This window comes from Pogoniulus pusillus, chromosome 3 (assembly GCF_015220805.1).
Source record: "Pogoniulus pusillus isolate bPogPus1 chromosome 3, bPogPus1.pri, whole genome shotgun sequence".
In the NCBI taxonomy this organism is placed as follows: Eukaryota; Metazoa; Chordata; class Aves; order Piciformes; family Lybiidae; genus Pogoniulus; species Pogoniulus pusillus.
The window spans coordinates 33,363,036-33,389,007 of record NC_087266.1 but is presented as its reverse complement, the minus strand read 5'-3'; the positions used below and the strand labels follow the sequence as shown (position 1 = coordinate 33,389,007).

General features: G+C 42.5%; 2 protein-coding genes across 2 annotated transcripts; both read left to right on the top strand.

Annotated features, from left to right (window-relative positions):
* The first annotated feature begins 56 nt into the window (after nt 1-56).
* On the top strand, nt 57-21,151 carry LOC135188550 (protein aurora borealis-like). Its single transcript, XM_064168052.1, has 10 exons — nt 57-295; nt 1,640-1,810; nt 2,872-2,978; nt 4,863-4,908; nt 7,438-7,519; nt 9,514-9,579; nt 10,322-10,378; nt 16,786-17,003; nt 19,620-19,773; nt 21,123-21,151. The coding sequence occupies exons 2-10, from the start codon at nt 1,655-1,657 to the stop codon at nt 21,149-21,151; spliced, it is 915 nt and encodes a 304-aa protein (XP_064024122.1). The 5' UTR covers nt 57-295; nt 1,640-1,654.
* Nucleotides 19,693-25,926, top strand: LOC135191640 (protein aurora borealis-like). The gene is made up of 4 exons (XM_064174134.1): nt 19,693-19,773; nt 21,255-21,856; nt 22,441-22,572; nt 23,429-25,926. Exons 2-4 carry the CDS (start codon nt 21,308-21,310, stop codon nt 23,588-23,590), a joined length of 843 nt encoding a protein of 280 aa, XP_064030204.1. The 5' UTR covers nt 19,693-19,773; nt 21,255-21,307; the 3' UTR covers nt 23,591-25,926.
* The last annotated feature ends 46 nt before the right edge of the window (nt 25,927-25,972 follow it).

Below are 25,972 nucleotides of genomic sequence, written 5' to 3'. Positions count from 1 at the left end.
AGACTGAGCTCGCTCGCTCCCTCCCCACCCCTTCTCCCTTCGCCTCTGCCGTTCAAACGCTCCGGCTCCACGTGACGGCCCGGCGGAGCCCGCCCGCTCCGCGGCAGGACGATGGCAGCCAGCCTGCCGTTCGAATTGTGCAGCGGCTCCCCGGGCCATTGGTCCGCTCCAGAGCTGGGCTCCTGCGATTGGCCCGGAGTCAGACACCGAGCGCCGTGACAGGGCAGGTCTCGGGAGGAGGCGGGGCGAGTTAAAGAGCCTCCCGGCGCGGCGGAGGCGGGAGGTACAATTTGGGGTGAGCGGGAGCGGGCGCGGCGGCGTCCTTGTGATGGTGGCAGGTAGCTGTTGTCCAGGCTTCGGCCTCGTATCAGCTGCTGTGGGCTAAGGAGGCTTGCTCGGGGGCGACATTCGGAGTTAACGTCCTGGTGGGGGGAGGAGGGAGAAGGAAGCTGCCTTTAGGGGCGGTTGAACGGGCGTATTTCCCCGGGTTTCCCATCCCTTTCGCCGTCTCGGGCGGGGAAGCCGCTGGGACGCGAGGCGGGGAAGCCGCTGGGACGCGAGGCGGGGCAGCAGACCCGTCGACCCTTTTCGTTACAGGAGAGAGCGGTGGCGCCTGCGGGGCCTCTCGGAAGCCGAGGCTGGTCTCGGCTTGCTAGTGGGGAGGGGGCAGTTTTCGCACCTGAGCGAATGTGCGAGCTTGAGGGCGTTATTATCTCTGCGGGTATTCCCGGCCGTACGGGTAGAGCCGGCCGGCACGGCTGCTTCCCGCCGCCCCTAGTTAGCTGCTTGCCACTCGGAAGTTCAGAGGTCGTTCGGTATGGATGCCGGCAGGTTTGCCGGCTGCCCCTTCTCGCTCTTGTAGCTGCGGCTTTTCTTTGCTCTCTGCCTTGGCTTGGGGTTAACGCGGGGCGAGCTGGCTGGCACCGAGGGCCACGCGGGGAGATGGTCTCCGAGCTACCCGCATTCCAGCAGTGCCTCTCTATTCCTGAAGCCTTTGGGGTTAGCGTCTGGGCTGTGAGCTGCCCTCCAGGAAAACGTTTGGCTTAATCGCCCTTATTGTTTCTGCTGCTGCTTTATTTATTTATGTGTTTTGTTTGTCTACTTTGTTGTAGTTTTTTGATTGTGTTTGGTTTTGGGTTTTTTTTTTGTTTGCTTTTAAAAATCTTTCAAGTATCCTTTCTTGTCTGGTTTCTTAGGTTCTGTATCAGCCTTATTTGTTCTATGTTCCCCAGGTCCCTTAGGTTTTGGTAGTCTTTTGTTTCTAACACCTTAAAAACGGTTGGTCAACTTTCCTCAATAGTTTCAGGATCATCCTAAAACGTCAAAGCTGTAATTGCTTTTAAAAACATTTTCTCCTTCTCTCTTTATTTGCTTTGTTATAGTTTTTGATTGTGGGTTTTTTGTTTTGTTTTGTTTTGTTTTTTTCCCATCTTTCAGTGTCCTTTCTTGTCTGGTCTCTTAGGTTCTGTATCAGCCTTATTTATCAGATGTCCCCAGGTCCCTTAGGTTTTGTTAGTCTTTTGTTTCTAACACCTTAAAAATCATCTTTTCCCAAAACCTTCAGGATGATCCTAAAACGTCAAAGCTATAATTTCCTTTTAAAAAAAATTCTCCTTCTCTTTCTTTATCTCTTTTCCAGGTATAGTTTTGTGATATGGGTGACACAAAAGAAGCTAAAATGCAAATAACACCAGAAACTCCAGCACGAGTCACAGTCCTGAATCCTTTTGAAAGCCCCAGTGATTATTACACTCTTCAGGAGCAGATTGTCTCCAGTCCTTCAGTCTTTAAGTCAAGAAAATCCTCATCTGTAAGATCTAGTCTTTAGTTACCTAACTATACAGTTATAGTGCTAATATTACAAAATGCATTTGAAAGTGTATTTTATGTAGTATACTTACATACTAAGGCAAAGAATGTTGATGGTGTTTGGTGTTCTGATTACAAGACTGTGCTATATTTAATAGTAATTTAATCATTTTGTCTTCCTTACTTCCGTATTTCATTTTCCTTTAGCTATTATGTGTATGTATCAGTAGATTAGCCTATACTCAGTGCCAAAAGTTGAAAGTGGATAAGGACACTTGTTAGATGTGGTGTTCTTGTCCCACTTAAAATGGAAATAAATCCTCAGTTTCTACTTGTATGCTAAGCATGCTAAGTGAAACTTAATTGCACATCTATTATGAGATGATTACATATTCACAGAATCAAGCTAATGATTTTGTGTATATATAACATTTTTAGTGGCAAATTGCATTCTGGTTTGCAGTTAGAATTATCTGATAAGCAGAGATGATGCCTTGCTAATGAAACTAAAAAGACTCATTTGGTAGATCGTTTTTCAAATGTATTTGAACAGTATTTTGTAATTAATTGTCAAATTAAGGGGTGAAGCTGCTTTACATCTGAATTGGATTTTGTTGTGAGCTACGTGTGTTGTTATGAGGGAGACTTTGCAGGATGCATATGGGGTTGCAACTCTTAAGCCTAGGTGGTGAAAGGAGGGCTGCTCTATTGGGTAACTTGGTTTACACGGACACTGGATTTTCATGACTCCGTCAGTCTAGAAGAGGTTAAATTTTATCCCTAGTTCTGTGTCTTTCATGTGTCTGTCCTCAGAAATTGAGTCAAAATTGACAACTCAGTTTGTACACTTCAGACATAGTCTTTCACTTGGTATTTGAATTGTAATACCACTACCAAGGAAAAGAGAAGCTTGATCAACTTACTAATGTTTTTAAGTAGACCATTTAAATAGAGATTCTCTCAGTTGTTTCTGACAGAGACTGTGTGGAGTTACAACTACATTATTCAGATATGTCTTGTGGTTTTATTTTTATCTTTTAAAGATGCCATTTTTTTCCCCAGACACCAGGAAAATTTAGATGGTCTATTGATCAGCTTGCTCTAATAAATCCTGTGGAAATTGACTCGGAAGATGTTCGACGCCAAGCGATGTATTTGAGTCATGCTAGGTAACTTACCAGGTTTTATGCAGTTTGACTATTAGAACACTTCATTTGCTTTATTGACAGCACATTTTGCTCAGATGCAGATTTGTGTATTCCTGTTGTGGATGTGATATTTGCATGAGGCTGCCTTTGTGTCTCTTTTTAATCTTAATGACTGCTGATCCACTCTGCCGTCTCCTAAGACAGCCATATAAAAGCAGTCAAGAGAAACAAGAAAGTATCTTTCTAGTATTCGTTACTGAGTTACCTCTCTTGCTTCTTGTCACAGCACAATTTGTCTTAGTGTTTCACACTGAGACAATTCTTCATCCTGTTTATGCCTATAGGGCCTTCTTACCTCTGTTCCATTTCACTAACAAGATCTGAGGGGCTCTGTTTAGGGCAAAAGTTCTCTGAATATTTTTGTAATAGTTTGGGTTGGAAGATACCTTTAAAGGCCATCTAGGCCAACCCCCCCCCCCCCGCAGTAAGCAGGGATATCTTTAACTAAATTGGGTTGCTCAGAGCCCTGCCCAACCTGATCTTTAATGTTTCCAGGGATGAGGCATCAATCATCTCTCCTGCCAACATTTGTTTCATTACCCTCATCCTAAAAATCGTTGTGAATTAAACCAATTGTTCTTAGTATCTTACTAAACCTACATTGTGTTTGGAACAGGAAGAGGTGTAAGAAGGAACATTAAATTTTTGCTGCAGTGGGGATATAGAAAGAACATAACTGTTCTCAGTACTGTCTATGAATTGCTATGTCTTAATGTTGATGTTAGGAGGAAATTCTTCATAGAGAGAGTGATTTGCCATTGGAATGGGCTACCCAGGGAGGTGGCAGAGTTGCTGTCCCTGGAGATGTTCAAGAAAAACCTGGACGAGGCACTTGGTGCCATGGTCTAGTTGATTGGATAGGGCTGGGTGCTAGGTTGGACTGGCTAATCTTGGAGATCTCTTCCAACCTGGTTGATTCTATGATATTGTTTTTCTTTACATCTGTTTCCTTACTAGCCTTTCTCTAGTACCCAGTAGATTTTAGACTTTAATGTTTTTTGTGTTATAAGGCCTTAAGCCCTATGTTTTTATGGAGTTGATTGCATTGTTTCTGAAAGCCTGTTAGGACACACACACCATCTTTAATTTGGACAGCAGGGGTGATAGTTCCAATGGCAATTAGTGCCATGGCATATAGATGTAAACAGGTATTGTCTTGGTGACTTCTTTCAGTCTGTCTCACTGTTTCATACCCACTGTGATTTGAATTGCTTTTCTTTGAGTCATCTGATATGACTAGAAAGAGGCTAGTGTGTTTATGTGTAGACTTTGTGTCTGGTTGTATGTTTCAGTGTAGTACTGATTGAGGTGTTATTTCGGGTGACTGCAAACTGTAGGTGCTAAATGAGTGTGTGTGTGAAATTTTGTGACAACTGATTTGAATTTACATTTCATAAATAATGCCTTATGGAAATTGAAGTGCCCTAAATATGGCACTTTAGAAGTTGAAAGTTCTTGATTAAAAAATTGAGGGTTTTGAAGCCAATGCATAACGTTATACAAACTACATAGTCCAATTTAATAATGCTTGTTAACAAGGTATTGTCTCAATTAACTTCAAAGAACCACAAGCATAAGAAATTTGGTGTATAAACATTACAAACATCTGGGGTAGCAGCACAGTATAAAAGCTCATGAGTACTTTGTGAAGTCAAAGTGTGTATCGCATGAGACATGCAGACTTGATTTTGTGAAGCACTACTGTTTCCATTAGGTGGAAACAGTTCTTTAAAAATTGGGTGAAGAGGTGCATAAGGGAATGTGTTACATGGTTGGGCTTTTTTTCCAATGATATGGTGGTTTTGATAATTGAGTTTTGATAGTTGTGTTTTATTTGTTATTTAGAATTGATAAGGAGACTGAAGAAAGAAGGCAAAAAGCCATTGAGGAGGTAATAAAACTTTCTGTGCTATCAACTATTGATTTGGTTTAGCTACATACCTACAAAAAAGATCTGTGTCTACTGTAGAATTAAAAAAAACCCAGAAGCTTGTTATATTTTGCTACTCAGTTATGTCCTCATCCCTTGTGGTTGTACACATGGTCCTACTCTGCCCATTTCTTTCATACACCTGCAGGTCAAACCAGCAGATTTTATATTGTGTTATTTGGCTAATGGGAATGTAGCTGTAAGATAACTCTTACAAATACTTCATTTAAGGTTAGAAGTAATGATGCAGTATTTTTTTTACAGTAAATGGTAGCTGTCCTGGCAGACTAATAGGCCTATTAGATGTCCTGACTTGCCCTACCCCTCTGCTGATGGGGGAAACAAGGGTCGGAGGAAAGCAAAGGCTTGGGCCTTTGTGTCCCCTCCCAGAGTGATAAACAGGTACCCACAGGGGTTTAGGTACTTGTTGATACTTGTTGACCTAATATGGTCAATTTTGCAAATGCCATTTTGATTGGTGAATCTCTGTGGCCAAAGGAGCCTTTGCACTCGGGAAAGTAGTAGAAATTGAACTAAGTTGCAAGCAGTTGAGCTTGCTGCCTGTGCATCATGGAGCTCACTCTGCCTCACTGCTCTTGGACAATGTGTTCTGGTCTGCCTCGTGCTTCAGACCAGCTTAGCCCTGATGTTTTGGGCTTGAACTACCTGGAAACTTAAGTGCCTTGAGTTTCCCAGGAGAAGGCATTTAAGTGCCTCATGACATGGCAAGAAGTGCCACCAACATGGTGTTCTCTGCACGTCTGCAAGAGATCCTGCCTGCACCTCTGCAAACCTCCATGGCAAGAGGAACCAGGGTTGGGTCAGAGATTGTCTGCCTGGGAAGATCTAGAAACCTCTCAATGGCTGAGCAGTTCCCACACTGCCACAAAGGAGCAGGGACTATCTTGAAATTTCAAACTTCACCCTAGAGCTCCAGGCTACCTATTTGTAAGTGAGGCAAAGCCATTTTGTGGCCAAACCTTTTCCAATTTTTCTGATTCTTCTAAAAGAATGAAATCCCCATAAACATCCTTGTGAAGATTTTCCTGAACAAATTAGAACCTAAATGTAACTAATTTGTATATAGTTGTGGGCAGGGCTTTCCACAAATAAAAATAACTGTGTATTTTATAATCCCTGCCTCCTTAATTGCCCCAACTAAATCAGTAGCTCCGTTTCTCTTATATCAGCTTTAAAAATAAAGCAGAAACTTTGTAGTTTTTCTTTTTTATCTCCAAAGTCTGTTTAGTTGAGGCAAGACTCTTGTGGCTGTTTGCAAGTAATGATTCAGTATTTTGGTTTTTTTTGTTCTTTCCATCAGTTTGTCTAGCAGGCAGGGAAAAGTGGAGTTTCCAGTATTCACTAGAGAAAAGTGGAGTTTCCAGTATTCACTAGAGAAAAGTGGAGTTTCCAGTATTCACTAGAGAAAAGTGGAGTTTCCAGTATTCACTAGAGAAATTTTCACTATTACTTTGATTTAAAAAGCAATCAGTCTCTGATATACAAATCTTCCTTAGTGTTATTGATCTCTTTGTATTATGTCATGCTATTATCAGTTTCTGTCTACAAACAGAAAAATATGTTTTATGATTTCACAAAGGTGCTATGTAATTGACCTGCAGCTAAGCTACTGGTATTTTAAATTTGCATTTAAAAGGCTATTTCTTCTTTGTGAGGCATAAACTAATGGATTATACAGCTGAACAGCTTGTAACCATGCCTCTGATAAAAAATATGTCTTTAATAGTTGGGTGCTCAAGCTGAGTTCTATTCATTTGCTCTAAGTCTTGCTTTTATTGTGAGAACAGGATTTGCCATGTAATCCTTGAAGCTATTTAAAAATTTTCATCTCTTCAACACCAGGATGTTCCAGAGTGCAACTGTGAGCAGATACACTTTCTGATTCAGAGGAAAAAAAAAAGCTGAAGTGGCAATACTCATAAATGTTTCACTACTAAGCACTTTAGCCAAAGACACTAATAGCATTGCTGAAAAAACTTGCTTATCCTCCTCTTTTGTTGCTGCTGCAGTGTTTCTGTCAGTGAAATGGGTAAATTTTCAAAACAACAGTTTAACAAGCTGAAAATTTGAAAAGAGTTGTTAAAACAACTATGTGATAAGTATGGTAGAGACAGTTTTTCTTTCAATGAATAATGAAATGTTAAACTTCTGTACAGTTTTCACTCTGCAGACTTGAAAAGTCTGAGGATGTCACAAAGAACGTGGGGTAGTCTTCAAATCAAACTGCTTTTTCTTTAACCTTTCTGGTTCAAGGTTTCTTTAACCTTTCATTCTGACATAGTGAAATGTATTTTGAGTATGAGGGATACACTTTCATAGATTTGAGGAAAGGAAGAGTTAAAATTCTTAAAGTATCAATCTGTGATTTAAACTTAAACTTTTCTTCTTCAGGCTACTATCTACATTTGAGAATCTTCCATTTTTAAAAGTGCTAAGATGGTTTGTTTCTATTGCTTCTATTCTCTTTAGTTTTTCACAAAAAGACTCATAGTTCCTTCTCCTTGGATTGAACATGAAGGCAAGCAAATTTCTCAGCTTAATTCAACTAAATGTAAGTTGCTTTTGTGAGTGTCCTCAAAAGTATCTTGCTTTTGGATAAATTATAACACCTTTTTTTCCAATGTCAAATTTTAAGAACCAGTGATAAAAGATAACAGAGCTGATAGATTTTTAGCTGTTTTCTCCAAGTGCTTCCCTTCTTTAAATATAACTTATTAATCTAGAATCTTAGGGGATTTTTCCTTTTTGATCCCTGTTCTAAAGTCTCTTTCCTTTTATGGCCTGTCTTCAGCCAGCTTAAATTTAGACACACAACTTTGCTATGTCAATACTGGTAACAGCCAAGTCCTCTACTTTGTTCTTTTCTTTTGATATCTGCACATCTGACTTACTCTGACTGCTTTCCTGCCCCTATAATATGAGAAACTGAATTCCATGCTTCTCTTGTCCTCATAATGTCCTGATAGCTCACTGTCACTGCAGCAACAGGTTCTGGGTTTTCTAAGTTTAATTTATAACATGCTTAGATTTTATTCTTAATGCTGTTGTTACTAAGTGTATATAAAACTAGAGGGCTGCATTATCTGTAACAGAATATGTATGTGCTAGCTTGAGGCTAACTGGAATATTTTACTGAGAAAAATTAGATGATAGGCTGTGAAAAGGAAACAATGGTGATGTCTGCTGCACTCATAGGCTTGCTGAGGTGTATAAATACAAGAACACAAAACTTAGATAAGACAGAGCAGGAGAGACAGAATGTGTGTGTCTCTGTCGCAATGGGTGCCCTGGGCTGCTTCTGTGTAACTAATCCTTCTGCTTTCTAACCCCCTAACCTCCCTTGCTGATCCTCCAACCTCACCTTGCACTTATGGCAAACTCTGGGACAAGGTAGATGGGTTGAAAGAATGGGAGCCCATCCTGGGGGTCACTGAATTCTGGGAGGGCTGTTGTGTTTCTGTATTACTTTTTAACTTGTCTATTTCTGTCTATAGCTGCATCTATTGTAAATACCTGCTTGTATATTGTACTGAGCTGTAAATGTAAAGCTTCATTCCTTAATTTCCAGCCATCTGAGTCTAGTCTGAGTGTTTTCACAAGTGTGTGGGGGGTAGGTAACTCCCAAGCCATTGCATCATAATAAATGGTTAGAAGCTGGACAAGTGTCAGTTATAAAGTATTTCCATTCGGTATTCCTTGGCAGGAAGTTCTTAAATGTTTGGAGATTTCTGCAAGACTTGAAAGAGATGCAGCTTATGGATAGTGTATTTTTAATGGTCAGTTGTAAGATTGTCACTTTTGGGGCAGAGAACACAGACCACAGTGCTAGACCTGGGAAAATGAGTGGTAAAACAAAATTATCCAGTATGTTCCTCAGTGTATAAAATGGTAGTGGTCATTTCTTTTCCTTTTTCTTCAAGTCTAGACTGCATGATTTTCCAGAAGATTTTGTTTTCACTTGGGTCACAGCCTGTTTGGCTTCAGGATATCGGGCAGTGACAGGACTAGGGAGAATGCAGTCAAGCTGGAGATGGGTAGGTTCAGGCTGGAGGTGAGGAGGAAATTGTTGAGCATGAGAGTGGTGAGAGCCTGGAATGGGTTTCCCAGGGAGGTGGTTGAGGCCCCGTCCCTGGAGGTGTTTAAGACCAGGTTGGATGGAGCTGTGGCCAGGCTGATCTGGGGTAGGGTGTCCCTGGCCACGGCAGGGGTGTTGGAACTGGCTGATGCTTGTGGTCCCTTCCAACCCTGACTGATTCTATGATATAAACTGAGGTTGGTTTAGATCTTTGTAACGTAGAGGAGGCTGCAGGAAATGGATAAGGCCAAAGCTGATGTTGCTTCACTAAGCTTTTAATAGAGAAGTGCTGCAATTCTCAGTCAGCTATAGTAGTAACATTTTTTTATGGCTATGTCTTTTTAATTGCTTCTAAATTTTGAAGGCAAAACTCTACCTGCTAGGTTTCAAATTGCATTTTCTAAGCTGCTAGGTTCCAAGACTCTATATGCAATATGTGCTTAAATTCTAAGTTGTTGTCTGTTTTACAGCTATAGATCTAAAAAGCATTTCTCCAATTGGAAGACAGCTAACTTTGCATCCTGGCAAAAGCAATGGTGGGTAAAAGGCAATACCTAAAATTACAGGCTTTCTCTGAAGCAAAATAACTCCTTTTTTTTTGTTTAACAGTAATTTAATTCAAAAGGGAATGATTGATTTTTGGTTACTATCCCTGGAGAAATAGTTTTTTCTGGAGCTGTATGGTACTACTTACTCTAATTTCTTAGTAAATTATTTCTATTATGCTTTTGCATGTTTTCTCCAAAGTAAAAACTGAAAGCCTTTGTAGAGTGCATTTTTTCCAACTCCCTTTTTCTGCATTTAAAAGTGAGTTTAAGGTGCAGGTTTATGAGCAAATTTATAGTTTCAAGAAACAACGATTTGGGTTGTTTTGGGGTTAGAAAATCTTGATTACTGTTTCTGCCAAATACATAGCAGGAATCTCATGTCTTTTAAACTATTTAATTTTAGATAAATAGGTAGTGTCTTTTCCCAGGGTGTTTTGATGATCTTTCTCTCATTTCCCTTTGAATTATTTCTTTCTTTGGAGACCTCTCTCCTGCTAAGAATGCCTCTCTAGAGGCTTCTATGGTACAACCCTTGTTTTTCTATTTCTAGGCCTGGGTGTGCTGCATATAGTGTTGTCAAATCAGAATCCTAGCTTTAATTAACACTTTTCTTTATTGCAAATGTAAATTAAATAGCTCAATTGCAATGCAATTTGAAAATGGGCTTTTGTTTCTACAGCTTTAGTAAAAGGTCACTGCAAGCTAATTTTGTTGGTTTTATTCCTTGCAGCCTCTTGTCAGACCGTGCTGTCTTTGCCAGTGGATTTTAATTTAGAGAAAATACTAGGTATGTCTTGTCATAGCCAAATTTAATTAGGAATGTTTAAATGGAAAAACTTGGTTTCGTAATGTTTGCTGGGTCTCCTTTTTTTTTTTCCTTGGTGTTATGAATTATTGAAAGCCTAATACATGAATGGAGGCTTTATGTATTGTAAGCAGACTGTTACTGCGGCTGGTTTTCTTGCCGGAGCGCAGCGAGCAGTGTGCACAGGGTCAGGCTGCAGAAGTCTCAGTGATAGCCTGACTAAAACATTGACAGCAGGCAGGCAGGCTGGGAAAAAGGAAGAACCCAAAATTTCACCACCTCAGTCAAAGTATAATGGTCTCCACCCAACAGAAGACCATGCTCCTTATGCCAGCCAAAATGGATATGGGAACCCAGACAGCTCCCACAGAAGGATGTGTTGCTGCAGGGAATGCCTCTCCCTGAAAGGAGCTCCCTGGGTTTGTGCATATTGTGAGCAGGTAGATGATCTGCTCAGCTGAGCAGCAGAGCTGCAAAGCAAAGTTGAAAGACTGCAAGATGAAGTTGAAAAGCTTAGGAGCATTAGGGAAGCTGAGGATAAGATTTGACTGGTGGAGCCAGGTGCTGCCTGCCCTGAAGAAGAGTTGGGAACACCCATTAACAAAGACCAAGTCAAGTACTCCCTGTCTTCTTTCCCTGTCAGACTGAAGGCAGTAACCTAAAGGAAAAGATGGAGTGGAGGCAAGTCCATGGTCAGTGCAGCAAGCAAACTCCTGCCTTGCCCACCTCTCCTCACCCCCTCTGCAGGAGGGCAGTGGAAACAGGCTCCTGCCCAGTATGACAGCAGTGTTGCATCAGTTATTCCCCCAACCTTCCAGCTGCCCTTGCAGAAGAGGTATGATGCCCTACAAGAGCAGCCAGACAATGCAGAAGTGGAATCATCTGGCCTGGAAGTATTTCCAAGATTAAGGAAGCCCAAGCCCAACACCCAAACATGTTCTATAAAAAAAAAAGGACTGACTGTTATAGGTCATTCCCTGAAGGGAGCAGAAGGCCCAATATGCAGAGCTGACCCATTTCAGAGGGAAGTCTGCTGTCTCCCCACGGTCTGAGTAAAAGATGTGATAAGAAAGCTTCCTACCCTGGTACAGCCCAGAGGTTTTTACCCATTATTAACTTTCAAGATGGGCAATGATGGCCTTGAAAGAAGAAAACTTGAGGGCTGTCAAGACCAACTTCAGGGCTTTGGGTCAACTGGTCAAGGGGGTGGGAGCAGTGTTCTAGCCCCCCAGCCCCCCCCAGTTGCAGGGATCTAGAAAGACTGAGGAGGACCCACTAGATCAATTCTTGACTCTGAGCCTAGTGCTACCAGCAGGCCACCATCAGTTTTTTTGACTGTGGATCAACTTACATGATGCCAGGTCTGCTGCTGGCAGGTGGGGTGCATCCCTCTCAAAGGGGAGGCTTTTTGTCACAGGAGTGGGCTGGGCTCATTAATCAAGCTTTAAACTCGATTCAAAGGGAGAATGGGAAACAAGCCTGGGACATTTGTGGGCAGCTCCACTGCTTTCTCAGGGGAGGTAAGGGAAAATGAGCCACGGATTGGGGAAAATGCAAGGGCTATCAATGAGCCAGGACTCACAGCAGAACCTGAGAATGATCAAGTAAATGTGAAAAGGCAAAGGGATAATGATCTCATTCAGTCTTCCTGTGACAAGCTGAGATGGCATACCAGGATTGGAGGGATGGGGGAGCTAGTAAGGGCCTTCAGCCTATTTCCTTGCAGCATGCTGGGGACACAGCAGCACAGTCAAAGTTTCACAGTCTCCCACCCGCCAGGGTAGAATCAGTGTGCTCAGCTCACTCCCTGAAATACCTGTACACCAATACATGCAGCGTGGGGAACAGGAGGAGTTAGAAATTCATGTGTGGTCAAGAGGTTATGATCTAGTGGTAATTACAGAGATGTGTGGGACAGTTCATGTGACTGGAATGTGGTCATGGATGGCTGTGTCCTTTTTTAGGAAAGACAGGAGCTGCTCTTTACTTGAGAGAGCAACTAGAACATATTGAATTCTGTCCAGGGGTGGACAAAAAATGAGTTGAAAGTTTGTGGGGGAGAATTAAGGGGTAAGGCAGTAAGCAATAGCAGCAGGCAACGATAAGCACAAATACAGCAGCAGATCACAGTTACATTCCCAGATTAACTCTTTTATCAATACAGCCCTAGACTAATGGGCCTTTGGACACAGAGTAGCCAGTCAGAATGGCAGCTATCCAAGCTTGACCATATTAGATGAAGACCTTGCACAAGGCAGACACAAGCTAAGTGTGTGTACCTTGTTTACCACAGGAGCAAAACAAGTCTGGGCAGGCCAGAGTCTTCAGACTCAGTGGCTCCAGGTTCTTTGTTCTCTTTTCCCTCCAAAACAGGAGGGAGAGCAGAAAAACATGTCTGGGCAAACCAGTACATGTATAAGCCTATTTTTGACCTATCAGGCCCACCATGACAGCAGGGGGGTTGGATTGGATGATCTCTTGACGTCCCTTCTGGCCCTTAACATTCTGTGATACTGCATGGAACATCTGACTTAAATGATGTGGTGTGAGTGTAGACATAAAGATAGGAGACATAGAGGACAATTGAAAATTAACAGTTCAGAAGGCATAAAAGGTAGTAAGCAGAAGACACCCTCTGCCTCTCCAAAATAGAAAAGGTATTTAATTTATCAAAGATATTTGATTTACAGATTGCTGTCCCATGAGACTAATAGCTAAATCTTGCCTTGAGCAGAGCCATGCTATAATTGTGTGTCTCTAATTTAACAGAAGCCATAGTGCTGACTAGAACCTATGTAATGGGAAAAAATGCTGTGAACCACTGTGGGAGACAGGAGCCCAAATTAACTACCTGGTTATAATTGCTGTATCAAGCAATTGCTGCCAGCTTCTCAGGCAAGGGTGCTGCAAAGGCCTGTTTTTACAGCTGACAGGCAATGTGCCCTTGTGGCCAAGAAGGCCAATGGGACCCTGGGGTATATTAGGAAGAGTGTGTGCAGAAGATCAAGGCAGGTTCTCCTCCCCTTGAATACTGCATTCAGTTTTGGGCTCCCCAGTTTCAGAGGGACAGGGATCTGCTGAAGAGGGTCCAGTGGAGGGCTGTGAGGATGATGAGGGGACTGGAGGGCATGGCTTATGAGGAGAAGCTGAGAGACCTGGTGCTTTTTAGTCTGGAGAAGAGAATACTAAGAGGGGATTTGATAAATGTTAATAAGTATCTGAGGACTGGTTAGGAGTGGGGGACAGGCTCTGCTCACTTGCTCCCTGGGACAAGGAGCAATGGGTGTAAATGGCAGCACAAGAGGTTCCACCTGAACACAAGGTGGAACTTCTTGACTGTAAGGGTCCCAGAGCATTGGAACAGGCTTCCCAGAGAGGTTGTGGGGTCTCCTCTGGAGCCTTTCAAGGCCTGTCTGGATGTGTTCCTCTATGATCTGTGTTAGATAGTGTTGTCCTGCTCTGGCAGGGGGGTTGGACTCAATCTCATTGGGTCTCTTCCAGCCCCTAATGTCCTGTGATATGTGGGAATAGCTAGTTCTGGTGTTATTTGGTGCATGCTTCTATCCTTTTATTCAAGTTCATAACCCTGGTTGTGGGCCATGAAATTTAAAACAGAAAACTAGAATCTACTGTTGTTGTGCCTTGCCTTAAAAAAATCAATGCCGAGTTGTGGTGGGTTGAAAGTACCCCCAAATAAATTGCCAGTCTAGCTCAGGTTTGGAAGCAAAATGAAGCTGTGCTTACAAGCAAGGTAAAATCTAGAAGCATCAAATACAATGCATATGTACAAAATATTTTTACATATATTTCTAACTATTTACATTTCAGAAACAACACAAGGACCTCTCTGTAATTGCTCCCCACCATGCCTCTGGACAAAACCTAGAAGGGACTACCAGCAGTCTCCTTTTTCCACCCCTTTCCCAGTACCTCAGAGACACAATGCACCAGCAGAAGATTAGGAAAGATAAGGGAGTAATGCAAAGCAGAATGGCAGAGAGTAAAAGTGAAAAAGGCAAAGAACAGTTTGGAACAAACTGAATACTAATCCAGCAAGTAAATTGAATGATACAGACTTATTGATAATGTTCTTTTATATCAAATCTCTTACTTTATTTACTTTTCACTCACATATATCCAGGAAGTTCATATTTCTTGTTTTTCTTGTTTGTAATTGAGAACTAGGCTAGAGTGTTAAACTACCACAGTAGTTTTTGAATTAATGAAAAAAAATCTCCCCTAAGGAATACCCAAGTAGTATAAAGCAAGAGTGAAAATCTAACTAGTAAGCCTCAGCATATTTTAACGGGTCTTTAAGATCTGTGTGCTTTCCTGCTCTGAACTGCTGACTGCTTTGACTTAGAATCATAGAATCAGTCAGAGTTGGAAGCATCATCTAGTTCCAACCCCCCCCGCCATAGGCAGGGACACACTACCCTAGATCAGCCTCATCCAACGTGGCCTTAAACATCTCCGGGGATGGGGCCTCAACCACCTCCCTGGGCAATCCAGTCCAGGCTCTCACCACTCTCATGCTGAAGAACTTCCTCTTCATGTGCAGCCTGAACGTACCCATCTTGAGCTTTGCTTCATTCCCCCTAGTCCTGTCAGTCCCTGATAGCTGAAAAAGTCTCTCCCCAGCTTTTTTGTAGGCCCCCTTCATATACTGAAAGGCCACAAGAAGGTCACCTGGGAGCCTCCTCTTCTCCAGACTCAACAGCCCCAACTCTTTCAGTCTGTCCTCATAGGACTTGCTTCAAGTTGACTCCAATTTGCCTTGGGATATATCACAAAGACCATCAAAGCATATGGGAAAGCTGAAAAAGGGTCTAGTTTTGCCTGGGTATTGTAACAAACCCCTTTTCACAATTCAGATGTGAAGAATAGTGCATTTTTTGGAAAAGGCCAGTAAGTAGGTGCTGGTCAATGTCTACATGGTTTTTTTTAATGCAGACTTTGGTGTTAAAAGATGACGGGCAAAACCTGGAACCTTGATAGGCAGATGTGAAATCTTAGTAGACAGAGTGGGGTTCTGGTAACGATAAGTCATGTTTTATGATATGAACCTTAGTAGACAGAATGGACTTTTTGTAATGATAAAAATCTCTCATTTGTGGATGTAGTCTACCTGGACTGAAGCAAAGCCTTTGACACTGTCTGTCATAACAAGCTCCTGGCACAGCTGGCAGCTCGTGGCTTGGACAGATTCACTCTGATATGGGTCAAGAACTTGCTGGAAGGCTGGGCCCAGAGAGTAGTGGTGAATGGTGCCACGTCCAGTTGGCAGCTGGCACTAGTGGTGTTCCTTGGAGATCAGTGCTGACCCAGTCCTGTTCAATATCTTTATTGATGCTTTGGACCAGGGGATTGAGTCCAGCATCAGTAGGGTTGCAGATGACACCTAGCTTGGAGCAGGTGTTGATCTGTTGGAGGGTAGGAGAGCCCTGCAGAGGGACCTGGCCAGGATGGATGGGTGGGCAGAGGCCAATGGGATGAGACTGAGCAAGGCCAAGTACAGAATTCTGCACTTTGGCCACAACAACTCCAAGCAGGGCTACAGGCTGAAGATAGAGTGGCTGGAGAGCAGCCAGGAAGAAGGGGAGCTGGGTGTGCTGGTAGATAGTAGCTTAACATGAGCCAGCAGTGTGCCCAGGTGGGCAGGAGAGTCAATGGCATCCTGGCCTGGATCAGGAAGAGTGTGGCCAGTAGGACAAGGGAGGTTTTCCTGCCCCTGTACTCAACAGTGGTCAGGCCACACCTTGAGTGCTGTGTCCAGTTCTGGGCTCCTCAATTCAAGAGAGATGTTGAGACAGTGGAATGAGTCCAGAGAAGGGCAATGAAGTTGGTGAGAGGCCTGGAGCACAGCCCTGTGAGGATAGGCTGAGGGAGATGGGGGTGTGCAGATGAGGAGGCTCAGAGGTGACCTCATGCTGTCTACAAGTACCTGAAGGGAGGCTATAGCCAGGTAGGGTTGGTCTCTTCTGCCAGGCAACCAGCAACAGAAGAAGGGGACACAGTCTCAAGTTGTGTTGGGGGAGGTCTAGGATGGATGTGAGGAGGAAGTTGTTGTCAGAGAGAGTGATTGGCATTGGAATGGGCTGCCCAGGGAGGTGATGGAGTCACCGTCCCTGGATGTGTTCAGTCAAAGCCTGGCTGAGGCACTTTGTGCCATGGTCTGGTCGATTGGATAGGGCTGGGTGCTGGGTTGGAGTGGATGATCTTGGAGGTCTCTTCCAAACTGTTTGATTCTATGATAAGTGTCTAAATGAGATCAATTCCTGGCTGTATTCGTTAGTTGTGTTGAATGTTTTTATTTAGTTATACCTATCTCTGTAGCAGAATTTTTTTCCCTTGCATTCTTACTGGAAATGATTTCTCACTGTTTCTAGGTGAGTATTTTAGAACTGATGAACTCGCAGATCAATCTCAGGAAAATCTGAGCTCTTCATCACTCAGAAGAAAGCTGTTTTTAGAAGAAAATGGAAGTGTGTCAGAGTGCTTGTCCCCTTCTCTGCGTAGTCCTTGTGGTAGTCAGCCACTTGGAGTGCTTTGTTCAATAGATATCTCTCCAGTTCAGTGCAGAAGCCCGCTGGAAACATCCAGTTCGGTAAGTGGCCTGTTTTGCGGTAGATCTTTGAACAGACTGTGCTAATGCAGTGCTCTAATAGACTTCATAAGAGGAACAGCCATGCTTTTAATAAACTGCAATTGTTGTGTAAGAGAATTTTGGACCAAGGGTTGTGGTTTCTCTTTTTCTTATGCCAAATTCAGAAAAAATATATGTGAACAGAGAAGTGAAATAATATACTGCTGAGTTAACATCAGATTTCTGTGTAGCTGCTGCTACACAAAATCATCAGGGTTGAAAGGGACCCCAAGGATCATCTAATTTCAACCCTCCTGCAGTGGGCAGGGACACTTTTCACTAGATCAGGTCGCTCAAAGACATGTCCAGCCTGGCCTTAAAAATTTGCAGGGATGAGCCTTCCACAACCTCCCTGGGCAACCTGTTCCAGTGTCTCACCACCCTCATGGTGAAGAGCTTCTTTCTAACTTCCAATCAGAATCTACCCTCTCTTCTAGCTTGGATCCATTTCCCCTAGTCCTATTTCTACCCAACACCCTAAAAAGTCCCTCCCCAGCTTTCTTGTAGGCCTCTCTTCAGATACTGGAAGACCACAATAAGGTCTCCTTGGAGCCTTCTGTTCTCCAAACTGAACAACCCCAACTCTCTCAGCCTGTCCTCATAGGAGAGGTGCTCCTTCTCTTTGCTGTTCTTTTGTATAGAAGGAGTTCTGCTTTAACTTTATATTATGTAATAATTCCTACTTCCTGTTAATATTCAAAGCTTTCTGAAAGCATATTGCTACATTTTTTTCATAAAGTATGTGCACAAAAAGGAGGCTGATTTAAATCTGCAAAGTGCTATCTAAGATGCTGTTTGATATGAACAGATGCTATAACCCTTTCCCTTCTAGTTCATAAAATAATTTATGGTGGAAAACATTACTTGTGGCTCTTTGGATGCAGTGTTAAATTGGCATTTTTTTCTTTTCCATTGAAATGAATAGACATTTGTTAGAACACAGGACATCATGTCTGCTCATTAAATTACGCAAGATAAATCTTATTCCCATGTGGATGTAACACAGCTGAACTGATTGAGGAAAGCAGCCCTGTGGAGAGGGACCTGGGGGTCCTGGTGGATAACAAGTTACCCATGGCACAGCAATGTGCCCTTGTGGCCAAGAAGGCCAATGGGATCCTGGGGTGTATTAGGAAGAGTGTGTCCAGCAGATCAAGGGAGGTTCTCCTCTTCTACTATGCCCTGTTGAGACCTCATCCTGAATACTGCACACAGTTTTGTGCTCCCCAGTTTAAGAGAGACAGAGATCTGCTGTAGAGGGTCCAGCAGAGGGCTGCAAAGATGGTTAGTGGACTGGAGGGCATGGCTTATGAGGAGACTCTGAGGGACCTGGGGCTTTTTAGTCTAAAGAAGAGAAGACTTGGAGGGGATTTGATAAATGTTTATAAGTATCTGAGGGCTGGCCAGGAGTTGGGGGGACAGGCTCTGATCACTTGCTCCCTGGGATAGGGCAAGTAGCAATGGGTGTAAGTTGCAGCACAAGAGGTTCCGCCTCAACACAAGGGGGAACTTCTTTACTGTAAGGGTCCCAGAGCACTGGCACAGGCTCCCCAGAGAGGTCATGGCCTTTCAAGGCCTGTCTGGATGTGTTCCTTTGTGATCTGTGTTAGAAAGTATTGTCCTGCTTTGGCAGGAGGGTTGGACTTGATGATCTCCTTCCAACCCCTAACATCCTGTGAGGTGGAGTGGCTTCATGTATTTGGTAAGGAAAAAAGCTACCTCAGCATGACTGTGGCTTAAAAACAGTCTTCACTATGGTAACCTATTAAAAAATTCCAACAATGTAATTAGACTTCTAGAAGTCACTGTGCATGACAATCACTATTCTCTTTTCTTAAAGAAAAACATCTTGTCTGTTGCATAATTCAGTTCATGTGGATTCCATTAGAGTAAAAATAGTGTCCAGCTTTCATGCGCATTAGTGTGAGTAAGAAATTGAGATTAAATTCTTGCCTAATTCCAAAGATAGCATGAATTCTCTGTTTAGGATTCTCATAGTTTTAACTAGAATGTACAAAACCAAAAAAGCTGGGAAGGGACTTTTCAGGATATCAGGTAGTGACAGGACTAGGGGGAATGGAGCAAAGCTGGAGGTGGGGAGATGCAGAGTGGATGTGAGGAGGAAGTTGTTCAGCATGAGAGTGGTGAGAGTCTGGAATGGGTTGCTCAGGGAGGTAGTTGAGGCCTCATCCCCAGAGGTGTTTAAGGCCAGGCTGGATGAGGCTGTGTCCAGGCTGCTCTAGGGTAGAGTGTCCCTGTCCATGGCAGGGGGATTGGAACTGGCTGATCCTTGTGGTCCCTTCCAACCCTGACTGATTCTATGTCTAGTACGGGCTTAGTTGGTATTATGTGGTGGTTTGAGTCTGTTGTTCTTTTCTATGCAGAAACAAAGCCCAAGGGAAGAGCTGTAACTGAAATACTTAAAACTAAAATAATTACATAGGTTGTCTTAATTTCTCTTACTGATGCCACATCAAATTTTGTAGTCAGAACACTTTTTACATCTAGGTATTAGTCAAAATTTGCATTATGCTACTTTATGCTTTTTAATTTTGGTGTTTTTTTTCCTTTCTGAAGGGTCAGTTTTCATCCAGTCCTATTCAGGGAGGAACAAGGGCTTACAGCCTAGGAAGCATAACCAGTCCCACATTTCCAGAAGGGTCTCCTGCACGTAATGGTTCTCCTACTTTTTCACCAATAGCTTTTCACATAAGAAAGACGCCGCTCTCGGGTACGTTTTAACTGTATATCATAGAATCATCCAGGTTGGAAGACACCTCCAAGATCATCCAGTCCAAGATAGCACCCAGCCCTGTCCAGTCAAGTAGACTATGGCACTAAGTGCCTCAGCCAGTCTTTTCTATCTGTCACCTTCATGAGTACTAGTCTTCAGGCAGTTGTGCAATAACCTGAAAGCTTTCATTTTCTGACAGGTTAGTTTTCAGCCTTATCAGTCTCTTGAGAGGGTTCCCCATGTAGTCTTAGAGCTAACAACACCAACAGATCAGAGGCAGTAGAGTCAGGCAGGTCATGCTGAACAGTTAATAAGGTGGCAACATCTTGTAATTAGTCCAATTTAATGTGGTTAAAGATAATAGTGAGATTGCACCTTTTTGATCTTCTGTAACTCCAGAGGGGACTCCTGTGTTAGACTATGCCCTGGCATGTTGCTGTGTATATATTATTCTTGTTTCATGTGTTTTTATTCTAAAAACCACCTCATTCTTACTGGAACTTGTTTCTGTTGGTAGACAAGTTGTTGTGCTTGGTGGATCAGCAGTCTTGTCCTCTATGACACATTTGCCATCTAGCAGTGAAATATGTTCATGCAATGGTGAAGTGTATTTGCTTGCTAAAGTCAGCTGGGGGAAATAGTTTAGAAGGAGGAATGGACATTTTACAGAAGTGAAAAAATGTTAATACATAAATCCAGTTTGATGTAGGATTTAAAACCATATGCCTGAGAGGCCTGGAACACAGCCCTGTGAGGAGAGGCTGAGGGAGCTGGGGGTGTGCAGCCTGGAGAAGAGGAGGCTCAGGGCAGACCTCATTGCTGTCTACAGCTATCTGAAAGGAGGCTGTAGCCAGTTGGGGTTGGTCTCTTCTGCCAGGCAACCAGCAACAGAAGAAGGGGACACAGTCTCAAATTGTGCTGGGAGAGGTTTAGGCTGGATGTTAGGAGGAAGTTTTTGGCAGAGAGAGTGATTGGCATTGGAAAGGGCTGCCCAGGGAGGTGGTGGAGTCGCTGTGCCTGGATGTGTTCAAGCAAAGCCTGGCTGAGGCACTTAGTGCTATGGTCTAGTTGATTGGCCAGGGCTGGGTGCTAGGTTGGACTTTATGATCTTGGAGGTCTGTTCCAACCTGGCTGTTTCTATGTCATAGGAAACAAATGTGGTGGTAAAAATGAGATAAACCTTTACCATGATGTTGTAGGTGTGCTGGTGGTTTGGTTTAGAATTTTAATTCGTTTCCATATGTTTTTGTTTTGTTTTTTGTTCATTTGGGGTTTGGGTGGGGGGGTTGTAGTTATTTTTGTTGGGGTTTTTTTGTTTTGAGGGTTTTTTTTATTGTCTTTTTAAGAAGTCTTGGAGCTGGGAGGCAGTGGTTAGTGAAATATAAGTGCACTTAAAATTATTTGAAGAACTGTAGGGCTTTGAGTATGATAACTTTAACTCCAGCTGATCTCTGATAGAATAACTTTATTTTTTACAGACCAAAGGAAGTTTACATTTTGTTCTCCAGATATTCCTTCATCCTCCAATAGAATGACATCCCCATGTACAAGAAGTCCTTACATAGATGGCTGTTCTCCAATTAAAAATTGTTCTCCTCTGAGGCTTGGAGCATACAGAGGAACTGCCCAGTATCAGACTTCTGTCATCAGAATACCGCTTGCAGTTGAGGATCCTGGTGAGGGTGAGGAAGACAAGGAAAACATGTCTCCAGCAGAAACTCAGTTCCCAGAGATGGATAGCAGGATCAACTTACGTCAGCAAGACAGCGATGCTTTTGCATGTGGTACGCATCTTGTGGTAGCAACTGTGTCTATTGCACCCGATCACTCAGAAGCTCGCCACCAAAGGCTGCCGTTGTTTCAGGACATAGCAGGCTCAAAGGAAAACAACACTGTAGATATGGCTGATGCAGCCGAAGTGTCAGAGGAGAACACCTGGATCAAAGAAGCGATTGGCACTAGCAGTGCGCCGATGGCCAGCTTTATGACAGGGATTACCTTCAGTATTGAGAACTCTCGCATGTGCATGTCGCCTCTTGCGGAAAGCAGCGCCATCCCTTGTGACAACAGTAGCCTTCAGGTACAAACAGCAATCTTTGCTTTGCATCTCTCTAAAACTGAGCTCAACGTACTAACTTTTGACTGTGCATACATTCTGGAAGTCATGGTCTGTGTTGCTCATACTGCAGGTGGCATTGTGATGTATTTCTCCCACCTGCTTCCCCTTTTTCCTTTCTCAGAAGTTAGCGTAGCATTTACAAATCACTTTCATGTGACTGTACAGTAATCAGTTTAACTTAAGCCATCCAATCCTGACAGACCAGTTTAGGATTTGCATTTGTTATTAACTGATGAGATTTGGTGTGTTAGATGAATTTCTCTTAATGAAATACAAGCCATATCAAGTAGGAGAAGCTGAGGTTTACTGGTGTTATGTTGCAGCACACTTTCAAGGCCTTGCTCTCTTGATTTCAGGTGGACAGTGATTACAACACACAGACTTGTGGAAGCAGCAGGATTTGCATTTGTTATTAACCAATGAGATTTGGTGTGTTAGATGAATTTCTGTTAATGAAATACAAGCCATATCAAGTAGGAGAAGCTGAGGAGTATATTGGCATGACATTGCAGCACACTTTCAAGGCCCTGCTCTCTTGATTTCAGGTGGACAGTGGTTACAACACACAGACTTGTGGAAGCAGCATTATGGATACTGCAGTGGCTGAAAACAGTTGCAAAGAAAATGATGTGAATACTAATGTCTTTCAGAGTAAATCTCAGCTGCTTAAAACAAAGGTAGGAGTTCAGATGTGATACAGAAGGGGGTAGGCTTCTCATCTGAAGCACCTGGTGTCAATTTTACTTGGTTTCAGGGAAGCTGAGGGGAAAAATCATAGAATCAGTCAGAGTTGGAAGGGACCACAAGGATCATCCAGTTCCAACCCCACTGCCATGGGCAGGGACACCCTATCTTAGATCAGCCTGGCCATAACCTCATCCAGCCTGGCCTTAAACATCTCCAGCAGTGGGTCTCAACCACCTCCGTGGCCAACCCATTCCAGGCTCTCACCACTCATGCTCAACAACTGCCTCCTCGCATGCAGGCTGAATCTCCCCATCTCCAGCTTTACTCCATCCTCCCTAGTCCTGCCACTCCCTGAAAGCCTAAAAAGTCCCTCCCCAGCTTCTTAGTGTCCCCGCTTCAGATCCTGGAAGGCCACAAGAATGTCACCTGGGAGCCTTCTCTTCTGAAGACTGAACAGTCCCAACTCTTTCAGAAAGTCTGTCCTCACAGCAGAGGTGCTGCAGCCCTCTGAGCATCCTCGTGGCCCTTCTCTGGACATGCTCCAGCATGTCCACATCCTCCTTGTAATGGGGGCTCCTGAACTGGATGCAGTACTCCAGCTGGAGTCTGACCAGAGCGCAGTAGAGGGGGAGAATCACCCTATTCTTTGAAAGGAGACTCCTGGTGACAGCACATCTCAAAGATTTGTTCAGAGAAAACATCTTTTGTCTGCTTATTTCAGAAGGGGAGAGGTGGGAGGTGACGGTGCTAATTCTCACTTGCAGTTTCCAGGTAGTAAGTTAGGAGCTGGTTTCTTTTCAGGAGTTTTGATGAAAAAGGTTTTAAAACTTTTGTCTATTCTCCTAGGAGTGCTGCGTTTTAAACCATAAGGACAATCAGTTGCTGAGAGCAAATTCTCCAGAGAAGCAGACCTGTTTCCTAAAAACAAAACCACATAGTGCACTATTTGGTCCAAATGCAACTTGCAACATCTCTACCTGGAAACATAAGCCTGAAAATCAAGTTTAGGGGTTTCACAAAAATGGTATGCAGCTTTCCGATGGAGGATTTAAACTGTCTTGTCTAATAAATTTTCAGCTATGTGACCTTGGTTACCTGAATGATCTATATATATATATTATGTTGCCTTTTTTTAATGCAAATGTAATAAATTGGAATGTATTAAGGGATTTTTTTCTAATGATGTGAGGTTTTTAATGCATTAATAAATTTATTGGTATCATTAAGCAATCCTTTTGAAAAAATAAGGCAGCTAGACTTGGTACAAAGAAATCATGATGTTTGTCAGAGCTGTGTGCCTTCTGTGATTAGGGTAGATTCCATAAAGAACCTTGTTTTGGAAGTGTGGACATAAATTCAAGAGGATTATTTCAGATAGAATGAGCATAACCTTTTGCACCTTGCACAGAAACCAATGTAACTACAGAAAACCCTCTATATTTTAAGGCATAGCTAATGACATGAGGGAAAGAAAAATGAAAGGAGTATTAGTTTTGATTTGGATTGCTTTTCTCCTGATGATATTTATTGTGTGGCTTCAGGAATGCTACCGCTGGTACTAAGAAACAGTTGTTGGAGAGAAATTAATTGCTGGGAGATTTGATGAGAGCAGGGCTGGGGAAGGAGGAGAGGAAGGAGTGCCTGTTAGTATCAGTCTGTGCTAACAGGAATGAAACTCTGTTGTGATGTCCATGAGGAAAGAAGAAAAGAATCCCAGAAATGGGTCCCTGAAATATGTGTATGTTTTATAACACCAGGCTAATCTTTTTAATTAAGTTTTCTTGTTCTTCTTGAACAGCTGTGTGAAAATGCCATTCTAGTTACAGCAGTGACACTTTTACACACACACACAGAAAGTTTAATCCTTAGTAACAAAACAAGCTTTATGTCAAAGTAAGCCTTCTAGCAATTCTTTGAACAGCTTTTGTTCCTGCATGTCTGTCAGTTAGCTTTCCTTTGTACTTTACTAAAGTGGACTGTTGGTTACTTTGAAATGAAATGAGTGTGTTGTTACTTAAGCAATTGTCTTAGTACTAATCCTGATTACCTGACTCCACTCATGTCTCCTGAGAACATGTGCTCAAAATTGGTGCTCTGCTTCCCTTTCTGGGTGGATGTTTTGCTTCCTATTCTGTTCCACAGCCCACAGAAAAGCTTGTACCAAAGTGATAGAGAGCAGCCGATGAGTAACTATTGGCACACTGTGCCCAAAACGGATGGTCAGACCTAAAGTTGAAGGCAACTGGCATTAAAAGGAACAAAAAAAAAATGCAGATATGAACAGAAATGCCAAGCATTCAAAAGACAGTGCATTAGAACTGAGTCCTCTGCAGGTATTGTGTGAATAGAAGAGTTCTTCAAATATTTTAACTGGAAATGCACCAGTAAAAGCTTTCTGAAAAAGATATTTAATAGGAAACATCTATGCCAGCAAGGAAGCATCCTTTGGCATTTAGTTGTAAAAATGATAATGAAAACATTAGTGTAGATTTCTAACCAGCAAATATGAGACCTGCATTGTTTTTATCAACATTAATTAAAACCTGACACCCTGATCTTGAAGCAGCTCCCTACTAAAAAGTGGAAAACCACTGAATTGATAATTTTTAGTAGAATCAACTTGGACTTCTGGAGAGTTAATTAATTGAATGGGGCCTTCAAAGTGTTCTTTGCTTTAGCTTGTAAGGTTTGTAGCTCTATTAGGGTGTTTCTCTCTAATGATACTTGATGAAAAAGGGTCTATTTCAGAGTTTTGGACTCTACAAAGGATTTATTTTTGCAAGTGTGATTTACTGAAACATTCATGTAAAGGGGAAGATGAGAAGCAGGATGGTCCAAATTAGGTTCTACTTGTGAAGTATTCTGCAGGATCTGTAAAATTAAGATTTGCCTTTTTAATTAAATCTTTTTTATCCTTTATAAAGGATCAGAGGCTTTTAAAAGTATTCACTAATAAAAAAAACGACTGAAATATTTAACTGTACCCTCTTAAGGTATTTTCTTAAAAGGAATAATGAAGTAACAGCAGCAATGGGTGAATGTGAGGAACAATTTAAGGATCCTCTCAAGTTGCTTGTGTTTTCTGTCCTTATAGTCTTCAGTTGTTCATTGTATGATGAGAATATGCCTTTTTTTAACAGTATGAGTAATTGTTTTGTGAAAGGAAATTGCTGTTCCCAATTGTCCTGGAAATGAGTGCAGGTTCTGTTTCTCTGCCTGTACCAGACCCATGGGCTGGCACACATTGCACAAAAGGGTCACTGTTTACATGATTTCAGTAATTTTAACATGTGTAATTATAAAGCAAAGAATGAAACAGAATAAAGACATCTCTTTCAGACCTAGATTGCTCGCGGTATTTTTTGCTGCTGTTTGCAGCATTGTTCAGTG

Excerpts from the sequence above, each read along its gene's own strand:
- LOC135191640 (XM_064174134.1), top strand. The coding sequence starts at position 21,308 with ATGACATCCCCATGTACAAGAAGTCCTTACATAGATGGCTGTTCTCCA. Across the intron at positions 21,857-22,440 it reads GTGACAACAGTAGCCTTCAG|GTGGACAGTGGTTACAACAC; the intron begins GTACAAACAGCA and ends TCTTGATTTCAG. Across the intron at positions 22,573-23,428 it reads CTCAGCTGCTTAAAACAAAG|GAGTGCTGCGTTTTAAACCA; the intron begins GTAGGAGTTCAG and ends CTATTCTCCTAG.
- LOC135188550 (XM_064168052.1), top strand. The coding sequence starts at position 1,655 with ATGGGTGACACAAAAGAAGCTAAAATGCAAATAACACCAGAAACTCCA. Across the intron at positions 1,811-2,871 it reads AGTCAAGAAAATCCTCATCT|ACACCAGGAAAATTTAGATG; the intron begins GTAAGATCTAGT and ends TTTTTTCCCCAG. Across the intron at positions 2,979-4,862 it reads ATGTATTTGAGTCATGCTAG|AATTGATAAGGAGACTGAAG; the intron begins GTAACTTACCAG and ends TTTGTTATTTAG.